General features: G+C 42.6%; 1 protein-coding gene across 6 annotated transcripts in view; it reads right to left on the minus strand.

Annotated features, from left to right (window-relative positions):
- Nucleotides 1-21,005, minus strand: part of TNRC18 (trinucleotide repeat containing 18) — a 459,641-nt gene that overhangs the window by 97,525 nt on the left and 341,111 nt on the right. For all 6 annotated transcript variants that reach the window (XM_073633133.1, XM_073633134.1, XM_073633132.1 and 3 more), the window contains one exon: nucleotides 19,325-19,728. In XM_073633133.1, coding sequence (XP_073489234.1) covers nucleotides 19,325-19,728 — 404 coding nt within the window. The remainder of the gene's footprint in view (nucleotides 1-19,324; nucleotides 19,729-21,005) is intronic.

A 21,005-nucleotide genomic window follows, 5' to 3' on the forward strand; every position in this document is an offset into this window, starting at 1 on the left:
ACCCTGGAAGTAAGTGGGAACGCAGAGCCCCCCCCCCTTACATCAGAGTTCCCTCTTAGATCATGATCTGTGGCACTGTCCTTTACATCAGGGTCTGCAGAGTTCTCCCTTGCACTGCAAGGGGAAAATTCTGCAGACTCTGATTTAAGGGGGAACTCTGTGCTGGCTGGGTTATATTAGCCTGACCTTCATGTAAATAGAGAAATATGGTTTTTGACTTTTGTTTAACTTAAACACATTGCTAATATCACTAGCTATATGTTTATAGTTCAAATAATGATATTTGCGCAGTTTAGCACTGAAAATTGCAATCTTAAGTACTCACCCCCCCCCCCCCGCAGTGTCAGTAAAAAATGTGGCTCTGTCAGTAAATGTCAAGATTTTTTGTCAAAAAAAAAAAATATTGGTGCCGTGAACGTAAATGAAAATTTTGAGGTTTGTATGAGTCTCTACCTGACCTAGGATTAATAAGCAAATACTATATGCCCGCAGGATCAATGGTGGACTCTCGGTCCCCAACCTGCAAGCCTATTATACACCTGCGAATAGCCCCATTATCCCATCTCCATGAAAAATATCAAATGCTGTTATGGGCTACTATTGATTTAGTGGATTTATATCCGATACCGATCTCCTCCTTGCCCTGGCTCCCCTCTACACATTGCCCTACCGCAATGTCCCAGCCCCCTCAGCAATCTCAACCTGGCTCGCAGGCTCTGCGTGATCTGCAGGCCCAATGATTTAAAGGTGTTCCTAAGGGCTGATGAGGCTTACTTCACTTCTTTAGCTGTTTCACACTGCTGATTATGTGATGATACCAAGGAACCCCCCCCCCCCCCCCCCCCGTGCCTTTTATTGCTCCCGGATTCACACCCTGTGATGCATTTGTTGATGACCAGCATGTTGTCATTGAGTTTGAGAAAGACTGAACTGAGTTCACTGATGCTTGTTTTCCTGCTTGGCAGAACTTACACTTTATCCATTGAAGAGAGACAGTGGGCCAGTGCCCCTCGCCTTGGGCCACCCAAACTGTGAGATGGTGGCCCCAGGTGGTTGGGGCCCGAGTATCTGCTGGGTTCTCAATTTAACATAACATTATTGCCTCCCCTGTAGTGGTTTTACATGTTGGTGGATGTGTAATCACCTGGCCGTTTGCTGCCATTATTGAAACAGGGAGCCGCTGCATCTTGCAAGACAGGAGAATTAGCTACTACGGTAGGTTCTTTTCATTTGTTAAATACATGGTGAAAAGTGCAGAAATAATACCGCCCTGCGCCCTAGGATAAAGCAGCTAACACAGCAGACAATTGCAATATTGGTAATAAGGTAAAAAGTGCAGCACTGAAACTTTAAGTGAACAAAGAGGATTGCGTAAATCTCACAAATGGTTAATACAAATAATGTAGAGAGCTAATGAGATACTCAGTGATTTTGTATGAAAAAAATCAAAAAGAAAACAAAATTATTAAATAAACATTGAGTCCATAGGTGAAGTGAAAAACGTAGTGAATCTGGATGGCCCTTACAGGGACATTCGGTAAGTGTTCATAACATCACTAAGACATCCGAAAATGGTGAATAGATAGTAAAACAATGTGTGAATGTAGTCCACCACCGATAGGATGAAGGCTTATCAGATGGTTTGAACTCAAAAGGACATACGTCCTATGAGTCAAACAGGCTTGTATTGGCAAATGCCAAAATTGGAGACATCAGATCTGGAGACCTTTGACAAGGAAGCCAGGTCCTCACACAGTCATTGGGGTAGTGGTCTCCATAGAAGGCGTTTCCATACAGAAAAATGGATTGTTTCTCCCATATGTTTATATCATGATATGTGTGCCCTCAGCATGTGGCGTGTGGGGCCATGAAAAGAGGTCTCTTTTCCCTATCGGGAGGGGAACTCGACAAGGTTGTCCACTCTCCCTGCTTCTATTTAGCTTGGCCTTGGAGCCTTTGGCGGAGGTGGTTCGGTATCATCCAGACATAACCAGTGTTGAGGTAGTGGGCTCTTCCCATAAGATATCACTGTTTGCGGACGATACCCTACTGACCCTAACTAACCCTAGAATCACCTTACCCAATTTGTTCTCCCTATTAGCTACCTTTTTGTCTTTCTATGGTCTGTCTGTCAATCCTACCAAATCAAAAGCCATGTCCATTAATCTTCCACCCTCACACCTGACATCCTTACAAAGTGCCTTCACGTTTCAATGGATGTCGTCTCTACCTTATCTGGGGATCTAGCTTACTCCAACATATGCAGGACTACCAGGCAAACTTTCCTTCTTTATTTAGAAAGCTGACGGACATGTTATCCTTCTGGGCTCATCTCCCATTATCTTAGTTTGGTAGTATTGTGGCGATTCACATTATCTACATTCTGAAATTGCTTTACTTTTTCAGAGTCTTGCCGGTTCCATATGTCCCTCGACATATTCTGTGAATAAATGAACGCAAAATTTTGAGGTTTGTACGAGTCTCTACCCGACCTAGGATTAATAAGCAAATACTATATGCCCGCAGGATCAATGGTGGACTCTCGGTCCCCAACCTGCAAGCCTATTATACACCTGCGAATATAGCCCCATTATCCCATCTCCATGAAAAATATCAAATGCTGTTATGGGCTACTATTGATTTAGTGGATTTATATCCGATACCGATCTCCTCCTTGCCCTGGCTCCCCTCTACACATTGCCCTACCGCGATTGGGCTGTGTTTGGCTCATTCTCTTCATCTATGGGATTCGATTAAATACTCTGTGGGTCCGATTTTCCCTCATCTTCCCTAACTCCAGATCTTTCACTGCCCATTGTTTCCACCAGGGTGTGACAACCCTTAGCAGTTCTCCTGGTGGATGGCAAACGGTTTTACAGACATTCACTCTTTGTTTACTCCCACTAGGATAATCTCATTTGAGGCTCTACGTTCCTCCCATGAGATCCCTCTACAAGAACACTTTAGCTACCTACAGCTTCGAAATTTTCTCCAGAGGCTTATAAAATCTTGGCCTACCCCTTACAACTTGACCCCCTTGGAAAGTTTCTGTGATTTTGATTCTGATGACTTTAATGCTATCCAAATGCTCAAAGAATGTTCTTATTCTGGAAAAAGCTTACAAGGTGCTTTACAGGTGGTACTAAACACTGGCTAGATTGGCTTGTTTGATTCTAGCTTACTCTCCTTTGCGTTTCCGTGGGTGTTCTCATGAGGGCACCATGGCACACATTTGGTGGACTTGCCCGAAGGTGTTCAGATTGTGGATCAGAGTCTACTCCCTTCTTCGTAATATACTCCATTCTAACCTCAAAAGAGATCCCTCTTCTCTGTAATCCGATTGCAGAGTTGCTTCGCCCAGAACGCCAGCTAGCACTGCACCTCTTTACTACAACCAAGCTAACAATAGCAAGGGCATGGAAGACACCAGTACTTAGTTTTGAGGTGGTTAAAAATTACATGGACAATATAATGGTTACTGAAAAATTGACGGCTATCCTCTCAGACACCCATGATAAGTTCCTTCAGGTCTGGCAGCCCTGGGTTGATTATACTAAACCTACTAGATTTGACATCACTCTTCTCTGGATTTAATGCGCTCCTTTTCCCCACCGCAAGGACCCCCCCTTCTCTTAATTCCCCTCTTCTTTTCTAATCTTAGACCCTGCTTCTTCCTTATTCTCCCTTTCTTTAGTCTTATTTCTTATTCTTACCTTACAATCCATCAGGCCACCAGGCTTAGGCCTTGATGAGATGGTTACATGGCTAGCTACTTAGTATTGTTTACAGTTATGCTCTCTTTAATATAGATTTTTTGAATATCTGTTTAGTATTGGGCAATATCCTACTTGGTGTGGACGCTTTAGTTCTATGTTATGAGTAATATCTCTCAGAATAACGAAACCACAGAATGAGATTTTTCCCTCCTGGATGTTACGCAAGACCTATTTTGGCACTCCTGGAACCTGAGCATATGTAATTTCTTCTATGTATTTTTCTTTTTTTAAACTTTATTTCCTTTAAAGTATGTTATCTATCTATTATGTTTATATATGATGTATCCTTCAAAATGTCAAGCAGTAACGTTGCTATGGATATTAATAAAACTCTTTGTAAAAGAAAAAATATTTCTCGTACGAACAAATTTCTAACAGTATATGGGTTTTTCGTTCACGAAAATCCATCCAAAATAAAATGTTAAAAGCAAAACAAAATGTTTAACTACTTTTAAAACAACATTAAGTCAACGTACTGGGAACATTCATACAGATGTTTGAAAATGCTAGTGTATGGCCAGATTTGGAGATTGATTCTGACCTCATTCTGACCCAGTATTTGCATGCAAAGCATCTAATGTCACCTAAATGGAAGAATGCTACACATGTGCAGCAAAGGGATGGTTTCCTTCGCTATGCAAAAGTAGAATAATCACAAGCTAAAAGATGAGCATTTTTATCAAGAAAAAGCATAATTTCCTCAAACTCTAATGTTTCTATGAGGTCGGTTCAACTGAAATAAATAGAGGGCAGTATGCATAAGTGTAAGAAGCTGTAAAACTTGAGGCTTGTACAATAGGTTACCATTTAACAGAAGACAACAGGCATCCTCTCTCCTAACCCTACCATGGTGCCCTCACAACAGCCCACTTTAGTTGAAAGCTCACCCCATCATTGGTAGAATCTGGGCCTAATGTCAATGACTCTGGGGAAAGGCATAGTCCCTTCGCCATCCCTTTCGGTTGGAGTATCCGAAACTTCAAGAGATAGCGCTCTACCAGGTAATTAGTGACACCAATTTCATTGTCAATCAACAATGGCCCACCCTGGAGCAAATGCTACTTGATTCCAGAGTGGATGGACTTGGGCTTCTGATGAAAAGCACAACTTGCTCACATTCTGAGAACCTTTCCCTAGGCATGAGCCTTTACATGTCCCCTAACAGCATTGAAGAATGAATGTCTGCAACATGAACTCGCTATTCTCGCTAAAGCACTCGCTGGTCAATTCCCACCAACCAATCATACCCCATGGGAAAGAGACCTGCAAATACAACTGGTTTGCAAAACAAAGGGATACGATTTTATAATGCATATAAACTCCATCAGTACTAGGTACCGGAAAATGGCTTTAAACTCTACTCTCTAACTCTGGTACACCACAACTCCTGCGTCATATGCTCCCTGCCTTTCGTGACACTCCGCATCCTTTGGTCATACAATCTTCTAAAATCATTCTGGACCAAAGTTTGTCGGATAACACAAAAATTCACAGACTGCATAGTAAGTTTCAACCTGGCCTCTTATTTTTTTTATAACGGCCCTTTAGGACTCTCAATATGCTTTGTAACTGGCTCGATTGCAACAGATACACTGTGGATTGGGGTTGAATGAAAAGATGGTCTGCGTGTCAACCTCCAATCACCCCTGGAATTGAACACTCCTCTCCCCCATCATGTCACTTTCTAGACGGGTTCCTACTACTTTCATTCCCTCTCCTTCCTGTCCACTTTAGTCTATTGAGCTATGCACCAGTACGCTCAGACCTCTAGAGAATGAGGTGTGAGTGGAGTGGTATGCCCTTCCCACCCAAGAATATTTAAGAAAATCTGAGTTTCTGCAGTCAAATGGGTCTCCTGGAAAAATAAGATGGCTGGATGGAATTTTTTCAAACTGGTAGATATCATCATACGGTTAAGAGGGGAACTTGGACCTCTAAAGTTCCATGAAATTACGGGAATCTCAGCCATTAAGGAAAATGGGAGGACGACAAAAAAAAGCAACACATTGGGGGGTTATTTACGAAAGGCAAATTCACTTTGCACTACAAGTGCACTTGGAAGTGCAGTCGCTGTAGATCTGAGGGGGACATGCAAAAAAAAAAAAAATGCATTTTCACTTGCACATGATTGGATGATAAAATCAGCAGAGCTTCCCCTCATTTCAGATCTTCCCCCTTAGATCTTCAGCGATTGCACTTTCAAGTGCACTTATAGTGCAGAGTGGATTTACATATAGTAAATAAACCCCATTGTGTATGGTATGATGATACAAATCATCTTGGAACACAAGGACACAGGAACTGACATAGCTGGTTGAACCGCGATTGGGCAAACTTGTAGGTAAATCCTTCCATCGACTCACACAAGCTGGAAAAAACACTGCACAATGGTGCCAACTCTTGCAGAGTGGTAGGCCCAGGCTTGTCTACCCTCCCGTCGAACCCTGCAGTGTAGAAAAGGCAAGTAAAAAAAAACAAACAAGGCCGTCAACAGGACAGGCCACCATATCCCAAAGTTAGACCAAAAAAAATATAGCATCTTTTCCTTTCTTTTCACATAGACAAGGCGCATTTGTTGTCAGACCATAAAATAGCTCAAGGTTCTATATACCATATCATGTCTCCCAGGAGAACAAAAAACTTTAAACAGCAAATTGAAGAAGAAATTTCCATAAAGAGCCTATTGAGAGCTCTAAGCGAATGAGGACCAGGCGCCTCAACTTTTAAGTGAATGCCAGCTTTCAATCACCCTCTTCCTCCTCTCTGGGATGGCGTAGGGCATGTTCATTGTGGTCAAGCCATGTAGCAGCATCTTGGGCTGATTCAAAGAAGTGTGCCTGCCGGTTAGTGGTAACCCGCAGCTTTGCAGGGAACATCGCGTAAGGTAACTGCAGGTTCCACAACCGCTTTTCACCTCTGTGAACGTGCACGGCGTCTCTGCACTTCCACAGAGAAGTCAGGATAAAAGGATACCCTGGTGCCATTGAACTGATTACTGGCATGCTCACGGGCACATCCCAGGATCGTCCTTGTCCACTTTAGACCCTTATAACCTATATCCCCACTTACGTTTCCTAACCCTTTTCTTACCTATACTTTAAAATTCATGCCCTGGAATGTGTGCTTTTTTTCACGTACCTCCTCAACACCTTAAACTAATTGTTTTTTGGTACTGGGTGATATGAGTCAACAAATGATGCCCATTACCTCAACCGGAATACTATTTATGAGTGCTTTATCTGACAATTTAATGTACTGATCCTTGTGCAGTGTTTTTTTTTCTTCCTCAGAGAAGAGGTGAACAAACCCCCCCACCCTCTTTCCATGTGAAAGAGTAGCGATATGGTGCTTTACGCACAGCATGGCATAGTTGTTAAAACCATAACACAAGTTCAGGAGCATGCTACGCGTGGGGTGCAGGGTTTAGGAGTGGACTATGCACAGGGTTCAGGAGTGCATAATACAGAGTACAGGGTTAAGGTGTGCATTGCGCACAGAGTGCAGGATTTAGGCATAACAGTGCGCAAGGTTCATTACTTACAGAGTGCAGGGTTCACAAGTGTATTACACACAGGGTGCATGGTTCAGGAGTGCGTAACAGTGCATTACGCACAGAATGCAGAGTTCAGGCGTGTGCTATGTACAGAGTGGAGGGTTAAGGGGTGTGCCATGTACAGAGTGCAGGGTTCAGGAGCGTGTTATACGCAAGGTTCAGGAGTGCTCAATGTACAGAATGCAGGCTTCAGAAATGCGGTATACTGAAAATGCATTTCTGCATGCCCAATCAAAGCTCACCTCTGCACCCTTCTTCTACAGCTTTTCTCTGCAACCCCCCTCAGCTATCTTCTTCAGCTCTGACATCTACACTCTCACCTTTCCACACACAATGCCACCTCATCACCACCACACCACTGTCCTTATCTGCTCACTTCTCAGCAGCCACCTTGCGTTTTCCCACAGTTCACCCATTTGCAGCTTTGCTTCTCCCCCAGAGGCCAGCAGCAGTGAGGTCATCCAGCAGGAGTTGTCGGCATCTGCGGGCACCAGGCTGCAGCTCAGCATGGTAATGTTCTGTGGGAGCTGCAGGGAGAGGTGTTCTGTCACTTGTAACAAGGAAACCTGGCTTCTGTGTTTACAAGTGACAGTAAATAGTGGTGAACACAGGGCCACTGCTGGAGGTTCCGGGATTCTGTTCCGCCATGTTACGGCTTTAAAAAAAAAAATACAACACTGTCCTTGTGACTTCTTTGTCTGCTGTGCTGCTTAAACATATTGTCTGTAGTCCATCAGTCTTTGTGTATGCTTTCCTTTTGTAAAGTGATTGAAGTTAGAGGAACAGGTTTTAAAAGATGTGATCCATTTAGACCAGTGGTTCTCAACCTGGGTGTTGGGACCCCCTCAGGGGTCGAATGATGATTTTCCAGGGGTCATCGAATCCTGGGCTGTTCCTGAAGCTTGCACAGCTCTCCCAGCCTTTCCGCAGCCACCCAGCAGGGCTGTCCCTGGAGCCCGCGGCCGCCCACTCAGTTCACGGCATGGCTGGGGTGCAGAGACTAGAGGTCAGCTGACTGGTGAGGAATGTGAAGTGGGAGGGGCTGGAGGAGACCCTATCTCCTGATTTCGGCATGGGCGTCACTGCTACGAGACACCAAAGAGCCGGAGACACAGAAACACTACCTGTGATTATAGTTGCCATTAAAAGTCCCCACTACAGTTCTCAGATCTGCAGATGACCTTGATTAAGAGCACCTAAGTTGGCTGATCAGAACTCCCCCCAGCACTGCCACTCATCCTATTCCCCCTACCAGCACTGCCACTCATCCTATTCCCCCTACCAGCACTGCCACTCATCCCAACTCCCCGCCAGCACTGCCACTCATCCCAACTCCCCGCCAGCACTGTCACTCATCCCAACTCCCCGCTAGCACTGTCACTCATCCCAACTCCCCGCCAGCACTGTCACTCATCCCAACTCCCCGCCAGCACTGTCACTCATCCCAACTCCCCGCCAGCACTGCCACTCATCCCAACTCCCCACCAGCACTGCCACTCATCCCAACTCCCCACCATCACTGCCACTCATCCCAACTCCCCACCATCACTGCCACTCATCCCAACTTCCCACCAGCACTGCCACTCATCCCAACTCCCCATCAGCACTGCCACTCATCCCATTCCCCCCATCCCCCACCAAGGAGTAAGAGAAGGAATAAAAATAGAGAATACATGGAAGGGATAGGAAAAAGAGGGGGAGGAACAAAGAAAAAGGGAGAGAAAGAATAAGAGAACAAGAAAGATGGCTAGAGAGGTATGGGGGGGGGGGGGGGGGGGGACAACAAGAAATTAGTATAGAGAGATAAAAAGGGAAAGAAAGGAGAGCAAAGAGAAAGAGTCGTACATCCTAAAATGTACCATAAGGGGTTTTAATACTGTACGAGTGGAAGGGACTCAGGGAGCGCTAAATGTCCGTGGGTTAGGGGCGCAAATTACTTGTCTTGCCTTGGGTGCTGAGAACCTACGCAACGAAAATTTTACTGTTAGGGGTCCCCACAACTTGGGAAATTTTATCAAGGGGTCACGGTCACTAGAAAGGTTGAGAACCACTGATTTAGACATTGTTTCACAAATTAACATTATCGTCATAAGTGGGTGAAGAGTTGTAGCTCTTAGTTCAAACTGGGACTTAAAGTTGAACTAAACACTCTCAAACAGCATTAACAAATTGTAATCCTTGCTGTTATTAGATAGGAAGGTATATTATGTTTTAACTTTTTTTTTTTTCTTAAATTTCTTTTGAAATTTCTTTAGTTACTTCCTGGTTTCTGATCTAGGCCAAAAGTTGTCATACATTACAGGAGCCTTCATGGGCATTTTTCACCTGAGAGAGGGGAGGGTGGACTTTCTCAGCTATGCACACATCCTCCTGCCTGCATACCCCAGCTAAAGGCAGGCAGATGGGTTCCAGGAAGTAAATGCTACATGAATCATCCTTTACTCAGGATAGTCAAAGCTAGAAATGGTAGGAGATGTTTTTCAAAATTATCTCAAAATAATAAAGCATTCATAGATTTGTATAGACAGAGGAGTTTACTTTGAATATTAAACATTAATTAGTGTTTTCAGTTTCTTGTGCTCTGATACAGTTTAGATTTACTTCAAACAAGGACTCTGCTAATAAGTAAAGTTTCTAAACAAAGACATTGTTCACCAAGTTGAGAAGATGCCCAAAAAGGTGAAGTAGTGAAGAGTCCACAAAACACAAGAATCAAATGTCAAGGAATTCTCTATCAAGAGAATAATGCCTTACAGGATAAGAAGGGAGACATGATAATATAGGAAAGCATGCAGTCTTCGCACAGGAAGCACTTGGCCACTGCACTACGCAACAAACCTGACACAGCGGGGGTGTTATCCTATGTAGCCAACATCATGAAATGGTGTTACATGCCGATGATGTGTTTGCCTATACTCTCTAAATTTCCTGAATTTGAACTTGCTAGCAACTTTAAAATGAATTACTCTAACTCAGAAGCACTTGATGATTCTTTAATACCAGATCTTCAAGAGTCCCTAAAATCTCAGTTCGCCTTCTCTTGGCAACTTAAAACCTTAAAGGATAAGTCCACCCTAACACTAAAATCACTAAATCCACAGACATCCACGATATAAGCCTAACCTACCTATCTAGGTCTATAAAGAAGAAATCAGTATACATACCTTTTTTTGAAGCTGATCCAGTCCGGTCTCCAGCAGCGGAAGTTCTGCAGAGGACACAGCCGACAACATCTGTGAAATGAATGGGGAGTGACGGCACCTGCCTACACAGCAAAGCCACAGCTGATAGTTCATCATAAGATCGGGTCAGATCAGCTTCAAAAAAGGTATGTATACAGATTTCTTTTTTACAGGGCTAGATAGGTTAGCGTTAGATTGTGGATATCTGTAGATGTAGAGATTTTAGTGTTAGGGTGCACTTATCCTTTAAAAGGTTCCTCTTTAACCACTTCAGCCCCGGAAGGATTTGCCCTCTTAATGACCAGGCCATTTTTTTGCGATACGGCACTGTATCGCTTTAACTGACAATTGTGTGGTCATGCGACTCTGTACCCAAACAAAATTGACATCCTATCTTCCCACAAATAAAGCTTTCGTTTGGTGGAATTTGATCACCTCCGCATTTTTTATTTTTTGCGCTATAAACAAAGAGCGTCAATTTTGAAAAAAACACAAACTTTTTTTTTACTTTTTGCTAGAATACATATCCAAAAAATATATATAAGAAAAACAACACATCTATTCATCAGTTTAGGCATATATATATTCTTCTACATATTTTTGGTAAAAAAAAAAAAAAATCGCAATAGGCGTATATTGATTGGTTTGCACAAAAGTTATCGCGTCTATAAACTATGGGATAGATTTAGGGACTTATTTTTTTCTAGTAATGGTGGCGATCTGTGATTTTTAGCGGGACTGCAACATTGCGGTGGAAAAACCTGACCCCAAATGACACTTTTTGGGGATCATTGATATTGAGATTGATTACATTGATCAATGCTATAAAAATGCACTGATCAATGTAAAAATGACACCGGCAGGGAAGGGGTTAACACTAGGGGGCAATCAAAGGGTTAAGTGTGTTCCCTAGGTGTGCTCTAACTGTAGGGGGGATGGGCTCACTTGGACATGACAGAGATCACTGGGAACAGAAGATCTCCGACATGTCCCCTGTCAGAACGAGGATCTGTCTTGTTTACACTGGCAAATCCCCGTTCTGCCACCATACTAGGCGATCGCGGGCGGACATAGAGTCCACCCGACCAGAGGGCACGCTCCCGCATCGTGCAGCACTAGCGAGAGTGAGCGGCTGCACAGGTACGGCGATTCGCTCAGCGCTGCCAAGCTGCCGCAGTATATCTACGTGAGCTGGTCAACAAGTGGTTAAAAACATAATAAATTTAAACTTTTTTGCAGGAAAAGTAAAATGTGCATTTATTTTTTACACAGGAGCCTGCAAGGCAATACACTCAAGAGGTTTGTGCTTAGCAAAATGTTGCTCCATAAATACGGGTGTAGCATGCTAAAAAAGTATCGCTGGCCTTTAACTACCTTCAATTATCGAGTTCCATCATCAGGCATGTCTTCTTACTCAGATACTGGACTGCATCCCCGCTTCCAAGAAAACAAACTATGGGCCACCACAGAAAAAAAAAACTCATATCTTCAGAACTCCCGTGTTTTCTCTCATCTTGCTCCTCCCGACTGACCAGCCACACTCAAATTACTGTTCTTTTTAGCCTTAAGGATCACTTTGTGGCTTCGTCTACTGACTTCCATCATGCGCAATCTGGCCTTTCCCCCTGGGATCTGAGAATACTACTACTAATCTAAGGCTTCTCCCATTTATCAAGCTGTCACGCTGGGGAGAATCAGAACCCTGCCAGATCTCATATCATTTGACTCGCCCCAGACACATGATGGCTTAGGTAACTTTTAAAGGATATTTAAAGGTTTGTTTGTTTTTTGTTTTTTTTTAAACAAACATGTCATACTTACCTCCTCCGCAGTTGATTTTGCACAGAGTGGCCCCAATCCTCCTCTTCCGGGGACCCTCAGCAGCGCTCCTGGCTCCTTCTCTTCTTGAGTGCACCATTGGAGAGCTGCTCTCCCTCGCGGCACTCATGCAGGCGCACTCCCGTGTATTGCTGCTGCGTCTATTGACACAGACACCAGGACTCGGCCGCCCCCTGCATCATTGGATTTGATTTATAGCAGCGGGAGCCAATGGCTGCGCTGCAGATTCCCCGTCGCTGGAAAGACCGGGTTCGGGTAAGTAAAAGGGGGGCTGCTGCATCACAGGAGGTTTTTCACCTTAATGCATAGAATGCATTAAGGTGAAAACCCTGAGGGTTTACAACCCCTTTAAGCTACCATGGATTGTTTTTAATACACATTTGGATGTACCAATTGTGTTTTTAATGTAGATTTTGTGTTAATGAAAAAAGGAAATATTTAAATTTATGTGTATGTACTATTGGAAGCATATATAGAGTCCCATCAGGTTAATCCAAAAAGCTTTCTTTTTGGATTAACCTGAAATATACTACACCCATTTTACTGCTTGGGAACAGGAATTGGAGACCCAGTTTACCTCTGAAGAGGTTGTGAAGGCATGTGCCCTTACCCATGTGCCCTTACCCATAAACTAAAAATCTACAGCAGCCCAGAAAAAGGGATATACAGAGGGGCCCAAAAAACGTACACACACCTCAACCGTTATCTATGCCCTTTTTTTAAAACCCGAATTGAATTAGGGCAACAATGTGTAGTATTAGGTTTCCCCTAAAGAGGTCAGTAGTTGCAGGATGTGGTGTGCCATAGAAAACCACCTACACTGACTGCACTTTGGGAAGAAATTGAATCATACAGTGCAATTCCTATGGGCACTCAGTTTTGTTCATGCAGTAATATATCGTAAAAAATACTGCGCTATCCCATAAGTGGAAATGATCCCCACATGTGTGTGATGAAAAGACAAATATCTCAAACCAAAAATTGAAATGTAAAATGCTGCTGCAACCTTAGATGTGAAACAACCTCCACCTTACTAGCTATACAATTTAAAGGCTGCGCTGCTAGTGCAAATACATGATCATATTAACTGAAAATACCATAATTATGAATGAACACAAGTGAATTGTTTCATAACACAAAAAAAAAAAATGCACATAAATCGCATGCAAAAAAAAGAATCGCATGCAAAAAAAATGAGTGGAACATTCAGTAAACAAAAACGATTAAGTAGAGTCCATTTAGTCATAGATTGAAATGTACTGACCCCAGGAAGACGACAGATTTGTTGAAACGGCGTAGGGAGGAGCGGCGTGCTGACGTCACCACCATACCACGCTGAACCCGGAAGAAACGGGCAGCAGCTGAAGCCGGCCGGCGCTACATGTTTTTATAAGCGATCTTTACTGCACAAATTGTAAGTGCTTTTCTTTTATAAATTAAAGTGGATTTTAACTGTATTACGCTATGGAGCATTTCTTTCCTATTTATCCATGGTCTGTGAGCGGATAAATCACGTTTGGATTGATTTCCTGGAGAGGTGGCTTCCGATCTGCGCACTGACAGAGACCCAGTGGCTGGGGGACACAGCCACATGTGTGCATGATCTCTGTGACAGGAGATCTTTGGATCTGGTAAGGGGCTTACCTTACTTGAGGTGGAGGATCTTCTCTCTATTTTAACATCACGCTCCCTACGGAGATAATCTTTATATCACTTGAAGGAAGGGTGTCTTTCTCCCTCTATCCAACCATTTTCTACACCCACAAGACCTACAGTTCATTTCAATCTATGACTAAATGGACTCTACTTAATCGTTTTTGTTTACTGAATGTTCCACTCATTTTTTTTGCATGCGATTCTTTTTTTTGCATGCGATTTATGTGCATTTTTTTTTTTTGTGTTATGAAACAATTCACTTGTGTTCATTCATAATTATGGTATTTTCAGTTAATATGATCATGTATTTGCACTAGCAGCGCAGCCTTTAAATTGTATTGTTCATGCAGTAGTTCGCCAAAATCAAAAGTGTCTGGATGCTAATTGTGACCACTTTGAGCACCTAATGTGATTGCATAATTCAAACACAACGTATAGCTACCCTTTGATGTTTATATAATATATATACTGTATATTTTTTTTTTTCATGTTGAAGTGTGAATACATTTTGTTGGGCCCATCTGTTTAATGTTGACTAATCTATAGGATCGACCGCATGCCAAAAATAGTTCTTTCCTAATGCCCCATTCTACTTGCTGGTGCTGCAATTCCTCCCTGTGCACAATGCTACCAACATGGTGGGATTGCCCACGTATTAGGTTACTGTGGAAAAAGATCTAGCAGATGTTGACACATCACTGGGACAACTATCTCCAACACCTCCAAATACAATTGTGCCCAAATGTTTGCATACCCTTGGATAATTGGCAACATACAGTATGTACAGAAAACAAGAGTGAGCAGGCAAACACACATTTCTTTTATTTCTTATGGGATTCATATTCAACTGTAGGTCATAACAGAATGGCACAATCGTGCCAAAGCATGACAAACAAGTAAACAAATGAAATGACCCCTGTTCAAAAGACTGCATACCCTTAGATCTTAATACTGTGCATTACCCCTTTAGCATCAATGACAGTGTGTAGTCTTTTGTAATAGTTGTCTATGAGGCCCCAAATTCTTGCAGGTGGTACGTCCCTGTGTCATACGCTGCACTGCCCTGCTCTCCTCACTTCCCCCTCCTTCCTGCCTGTCAGCTGTGTCTCCACCCCGCTGCTACTACTATTAAAGTAGTGCCCCAGGATGACGTCATCTGTGACAAAACGGCGTAGGGAGGAGCGGCGTGCTGATGTCACCAAGTTAACGCAACGTCCCGGAAGCAAAGGGCAGCTATCGAGAGCCGGTCGGCTCGACTATCTTTTGACACGCTATTTTTATCTACAGAAATTGTAAGTGCAACCTTGTCTTTTAACTAATAAACATTTTAAAGGATTTACACTGTAGAAGCATTTTTATCCTTACATGGGGACTGACTGTTGGAATACACTGGGGAGATCCAGCGAGGAGGAATCTGGGATACTTGCTGCTAAGCACAGAGACCCAGGGCTTAGGAACAAGCCACAGATGTTTTTTGATGTCCTTACCAAGAGATCTATGTAGCTGGTAAGCGGCAGTGATTTTAAAGGTGGAGGACCTTTCCTATCTTACCCTCTCACTTCTTCTTGGGTGTCATATGTCACCGTGGATGAATCTGTTGAAGAATCGCACATAGGTTGTTGCGCTAATATTTTATGTTAAAGAACATTCTTTCTTCAGAGACACATAAGAGCAAATTGAACACTTAGGGGGGTTTACAGCTTTGTTTTTGATTTATATGCATGTTTTAATGGTTCATATTGTCACATTATCAAACTATTTAATTCAGCGCAGCTTATTTTTTACTTAAGTCTATTGATTGTGTATGTCTCACATGAAGTTGCAGAAGTTTGTTATTTTACTAATATCACTTTTGTAATCATCACTGAGCGGTTTACAGATAGTGCATTAACTTTTGACAAACATAAAAGCCTATAATGGTCACTGCTAGCCTCTCTATTAGAGGCTGGTATAGCACAATGTACTTCATTTTAAAGGTCTTCAGGCCGGTCACGTGACTTGCGGCCGCTTTACAGCTATGAGACAGAGCTTCTGCGGAGGAGACGAGCGGTCAAGTGATCTCCCCGGCTGACGTCAGAAAGGAGATCATGGTACCTCCCACAGAAGACATCCATTGGAGCTGTAAAGCGACCGTGAGTCATGTGACCGGCAGGAAGACAGCTGAAATTCGGTATTTAGACTGCTAATTTTTTAAAATTAAAAGTACATAGTGTGCTATGCCAGCATCTAATAGAGGGGCTGGCATAGTCTTATACAAATGGGTTAACAAACCCTTTAAAGGTCAGGAGACTCTGATGGCCACTCCAGAACCTTTACCTTTTTCAGGTGTAACGACTGGATGGTCAACTTGACCTTGTGCTTAGTGTCATGGTCATGTTGGAAAGTCCAAGTGCGTCCCATGCGCAGCTTGCATGGAGAAGAATGCACATCAGTATTTTCTGATAATATGCTGCATTAAACTTGCCATCAATTTTGAAAAGATTCCCATGCCTAGAGCTCACATAACCCCCAAAACATCAGTGAGCCACCACTATGCTTCACAGTGGCGATAGTATTCTTTTTTTTTTAATCAAAAAATGTTTATTGAGCGTAAAAAAGATATATGAACATACAGGCGTATGGTGCAACAGGCACTACAATTACGAATCAATCCAACTGACATACATAAAGGTATTACCTGAGTTGGTAAGGTGGTTTTACATTTTGTCATGTATCAACCTATTGCATTGTCATTTAGGAGGAAGGGTGGGGGCCCAGTGAGTGGTCCGTGGGACAACCAAATTTTGTGGTACTTGGCGGGGCAGCCCCTATGGGTGTAAATTAATTTTTTGTAAGGAAGTGTGTTGTTAACAGCACTGATCCATTGTTGTATTGTGGGGGGGGGGGGACTCCCTCATCCAGGTCTTGGCAATCTGTAGCCTAGCAATGAATAATGTTTCTTGCATGAATATATTTAGGTATTTTTCGGCTTCAGTGAGAGGATCCCCAGCACACATTGACGGGGGCATAGGGGTGGCGATAGTATTCTTGTCGCTATAGGCCTTGTTGACCCTTCTCCAAACATAGTGCTTATGGTTGTGACAATAAAGCTCTATTTTGATCTTGTCGCTCCAGATTAGTATGCCAAAAACTGTGCGGCGTGTTAAGGTGTGTTGGGCATATTGTACTTGGGCTTTTTTGTGGCATTGGCACAATAAAGGCTTCTTTCTGGAAACTCAACCATGCAGCTCATTTTTGTTCAAGTATTAACGTATTATGCTCCTTGAAACAACCACACCATCTTTTTCCATTCCTGTATTTCTCCTGAGGTTACCTGTGGGTTTTCCTTTATACCCAAACAATTCTTCTGGTAGTTCTGGCTGCAGTTTTTCTTGGTCTACCTGACCTTGGCTTGGTATAAAGAGATCCCTGAATTTTCCACTTCTTAGAAATGGTTGAACAGTATTGACTGGCATATTCAAGGCTTTGGATAACTTTATATATCCTTTTGCATCTTTATAAAGTTCTATTACTTTGTAACGCAGGTCTTTTGATCATTCTTTTCTGCACCCCATGACTCAGTGTCTAGCCTGCTCAGTGCATCCACGTGAAATCTAACAAACTCACTGACTAATATATACAGACACGAATTGCAATTTAAAAAGCCACAGATATGGGAAATTAACCTTTAAATTCCCGTGTGTGTCACCTTGTGTGTCTGTACCAAGGCCAAACATTCCAGGGTATATAAACTTTTGATCAAGGACATTTGGGTGATTTCTGTTATTACGATTTTAAAAGGAGCCAAAACAACTATGTGATAATAAATGGCTTCATATGATCACTATGCTTAAATAAAAGACAGTTTTTTGACACGGTTAGTCATATTTTCAATAATAATGCCACACTTTCACGATTTCTGCCAGGGTATGCAAACTTTTAAGCACAACTGTAGCTCTGCTATCCTGTCTGGATTCTATGCTATATAAACTCCAAAACGCCGCTTTGATTTTTCAATGCGACTATGTGCACTAAAACCCTTATTGTATTTGCAGTCCTCTAATGTGCCTCTTAAGGCCTGGGTCTCTTAAATTTCCATCTGAGCAGCCCTCTCAGCCCTACTGATAACTCCAGCCAGTCAAAGCATCAACAAAAACAGTGATGCAGAGTGTGGCCTCCTGTCCCACACACATCCCCTTCTCTCACACCGTCTCCTTACCACGTACCCTTTTTTTTTTTTTCCCCTATTTCCAGAAAGTACCACATGCAGAGCTTAATCCAGATACCACTTACTAAGATATTCATGTAAGAGGGAGACACTAGAGGTTGCATCATTGCTTTAAAACTGGAGAGTGCCCTGCATCTAGCGGATCCAATTTCTAAACATGACTCTGGACCTGTAAAACACTCTGTGGTTCACAAACCAGTACACCAACTACCCTGGGAGCGCCACAATCAATTCAAGGGTCACATTTTAAGCAGGCCCTGCAATCTTTGGTCAAGAGTGGTCCATGTAGAGTCTTCATTACAGTGCTGATTATTAGTCAATCCAGATAGTTGATGTGTAGAAACTAGCTCAAGCAGCTTAAAACAATTTTAAACCCAAAACCAAAAATGTAATATATTACAGCTTAATAAACATTAGATGTGATGATGAAGTGGTGGCTGTATTAGTGTTTTTAGGCTTTTCCTCCTGTTTTCACCTGGTGATCTGGGTAGTAACACACCTCCTGCATTAGAGTGCCCCCACTCTGGATGAAGGAGCACAAGGGCACCTTTGGACATCAGCACTGTTAATCTGGGGGTAGAAGAGTGTTAGACTGACTAGTAGATTTAGATACAATGACAAATTAAAGCCAAACTCCAGCTCACACTTTTTATAAGCAGTTTCAACAGTAGTTTTTACCTTTTGAGATAAAGGTCTTAAATAAAACCTGATAATTGTAAGCACCCCTGTCAGTGGTAAATGGTTTGTCTCAAACCTGTAACTGATATCTCTGCAGAACAGCTGGTCTTAGTAAGCTGCGCTAGAATAATTGTTTGCTTTTGGATGTAAGACTGCTTTAGTAAAAGTATTGATTAAAGAGAAAAGCATCCATAAATTACAGAAGAATAAGAATATGACTGGAAAAGAAAAAAAAATAAAAAACAAAAAACATGTAGAATGTTCTTCAGCAGAGGAGAAAGCGTCCATCCTCCCAAGACACCAGCAAAAACTGAGGCATGACCACTTTTTAGCGAGCTGTGTTCACCTCCTGAAGGCAGCTGCCCACACATCCCTCAACGGACAATTAAGTTACTTTTATATATTGCAATGAAAACAGGTCTACCATGCCTACCTTTTCTTTTTGTTCTTTCCCCTTCTTGGAGCTTGTCACTTTGCTATAGCGCATAGCTTTAGGCACAGAGCTGGTCATTGCATTCACATCAGAAACCATAGATGGACAACTGACAGACCCATGTAGAAATATACGTTCACTTCGGCGGCGGCTCCAAAGGTCATCATCACTAGCCTCAGCTCGGAGTTCCTGGCTGTGATCTTTTGTGAATTTAAATTTTTTATATTTGCGTGCCTTGTTCATCATCTTTCCTTTCTCAGAAAGGTTAAGACTAGATTTATCTTCTGATGAAACTACTGATATTGTAGAATTTGCTACATTTGAGTTGGCAAATTTTAAAGTAGCTGAGGGCTTTGTTTCAATTTTCACCTCACACTCTGAATCTGTATCTTCAAATTCTGTGCCTGTAAAGGAAAATAAATAAATAATTAATCTAGGTTCACAAGTAATAGTCAATACTGAAGATCATACACCTGTCTTTAGTAAGAGCATGCTGCAAAGAGTGTAAAAAAAAAACAAACACAATTCTTGTTACTATTTAATTTTAGCAAAGCTACCTGCCATCCATTACTTATACATAGACAGGTGGCATACTCCTGACTAAGGATGAGCTCTGGCGTGTTCGCACAGCCCACGTGCAGAGCTTGCCAGGAAGTCGGCACTGCGCTGAGCTAATCACAGGCAGTGAGACATTTCCCGATCTCTGCAGGCGCGCATCAGGACAATGTCTCCCTGCCTGTGATTAGCACAGCGCCGACTTCCTGGAGGGCTCTGCACGTGGGCTGTGCGAACACGCCGGAGCTCATCCTTACTCCTGACAGCTGGCTAAAAATGTAAAACTTTTTTTTTTTGGTGCGCTCACAGTACATCTCCAATGCTAGGGGCTAGAAGGGGAGCTGTACTGTGAGCGCAGCCAATGAAAAATACTATTATTGACCCATCTACAAGTCAGCTTTATTCTGTCTCTGATTTGACATATATTAATCCCTCCTCACTTCCCTTATCCTGCACATTAACCCCTTTATCTTGTCTGACTGTATGTTACCTGTACTTTGACCCCTTCACCTCTTGGTGTATGACCTAAAAAAAGTGGTTGTAAACCTCAGACATGAAATATGAACAAAGCTTATCCATCTATAGTGTGTACTTGTCTCAATTAAGAGCAATAAGTGTCACTTTTGTCAGCTGCTTCGTTTCTCTGCTATCTGCATAAATCACTTCTGACAAGTTTTCCTGACACGAAGAGACAAATGGTGACAGGGGATGGACCTCCAGCCTCAGCTCTGTTCCTATGTGCTTTATGGAGGGGGGTGTGTCCCTTCTCTCCAATCAGCTGAGTGCACTCCTCACTGGGCTCTGCAGAGTAACTTCAGCTCTCCACCCCCTTTTTCTGAACTCTCAGACAAAAGAAGAGAAGACTGCAGATAAACATGTACAACTTCTGTATAAGTATCCGTTCCATCTGTGTGTATCACCTGAGACCAGCCAGGCAAAGGATATATGCAAGGGTTTACAACCGCTTTAATGTATTAGTGTACCAAGCTCCATGTTTTGACCCCCATCAATTGCTGCATGTTTATTCTTTTTGAAGCCAAAAAATAATTATCAGATCTTTTGGGTTGTCTACTTTCCTAAAAGAGGTATGTTCAGGGTTTTTCATACTGTCCTTTTATTTGCTATG

The sequence above is a fragment of the Aquarana catesbeiana genome, linkage group LG06 (genome assembly GCF_042186555.1).
Source record: "Aquarana catesbeiana isolate 2022-GZ linkage group LG06, ASM4218655v1, whole genome shotgun sequence".
NCBI classification, from domain to species: Eukaryota; Metazoa; Chordata; class Amphibia; order Anura; family Ranidae; genus Aquarana; species Aquarana catesbeiana.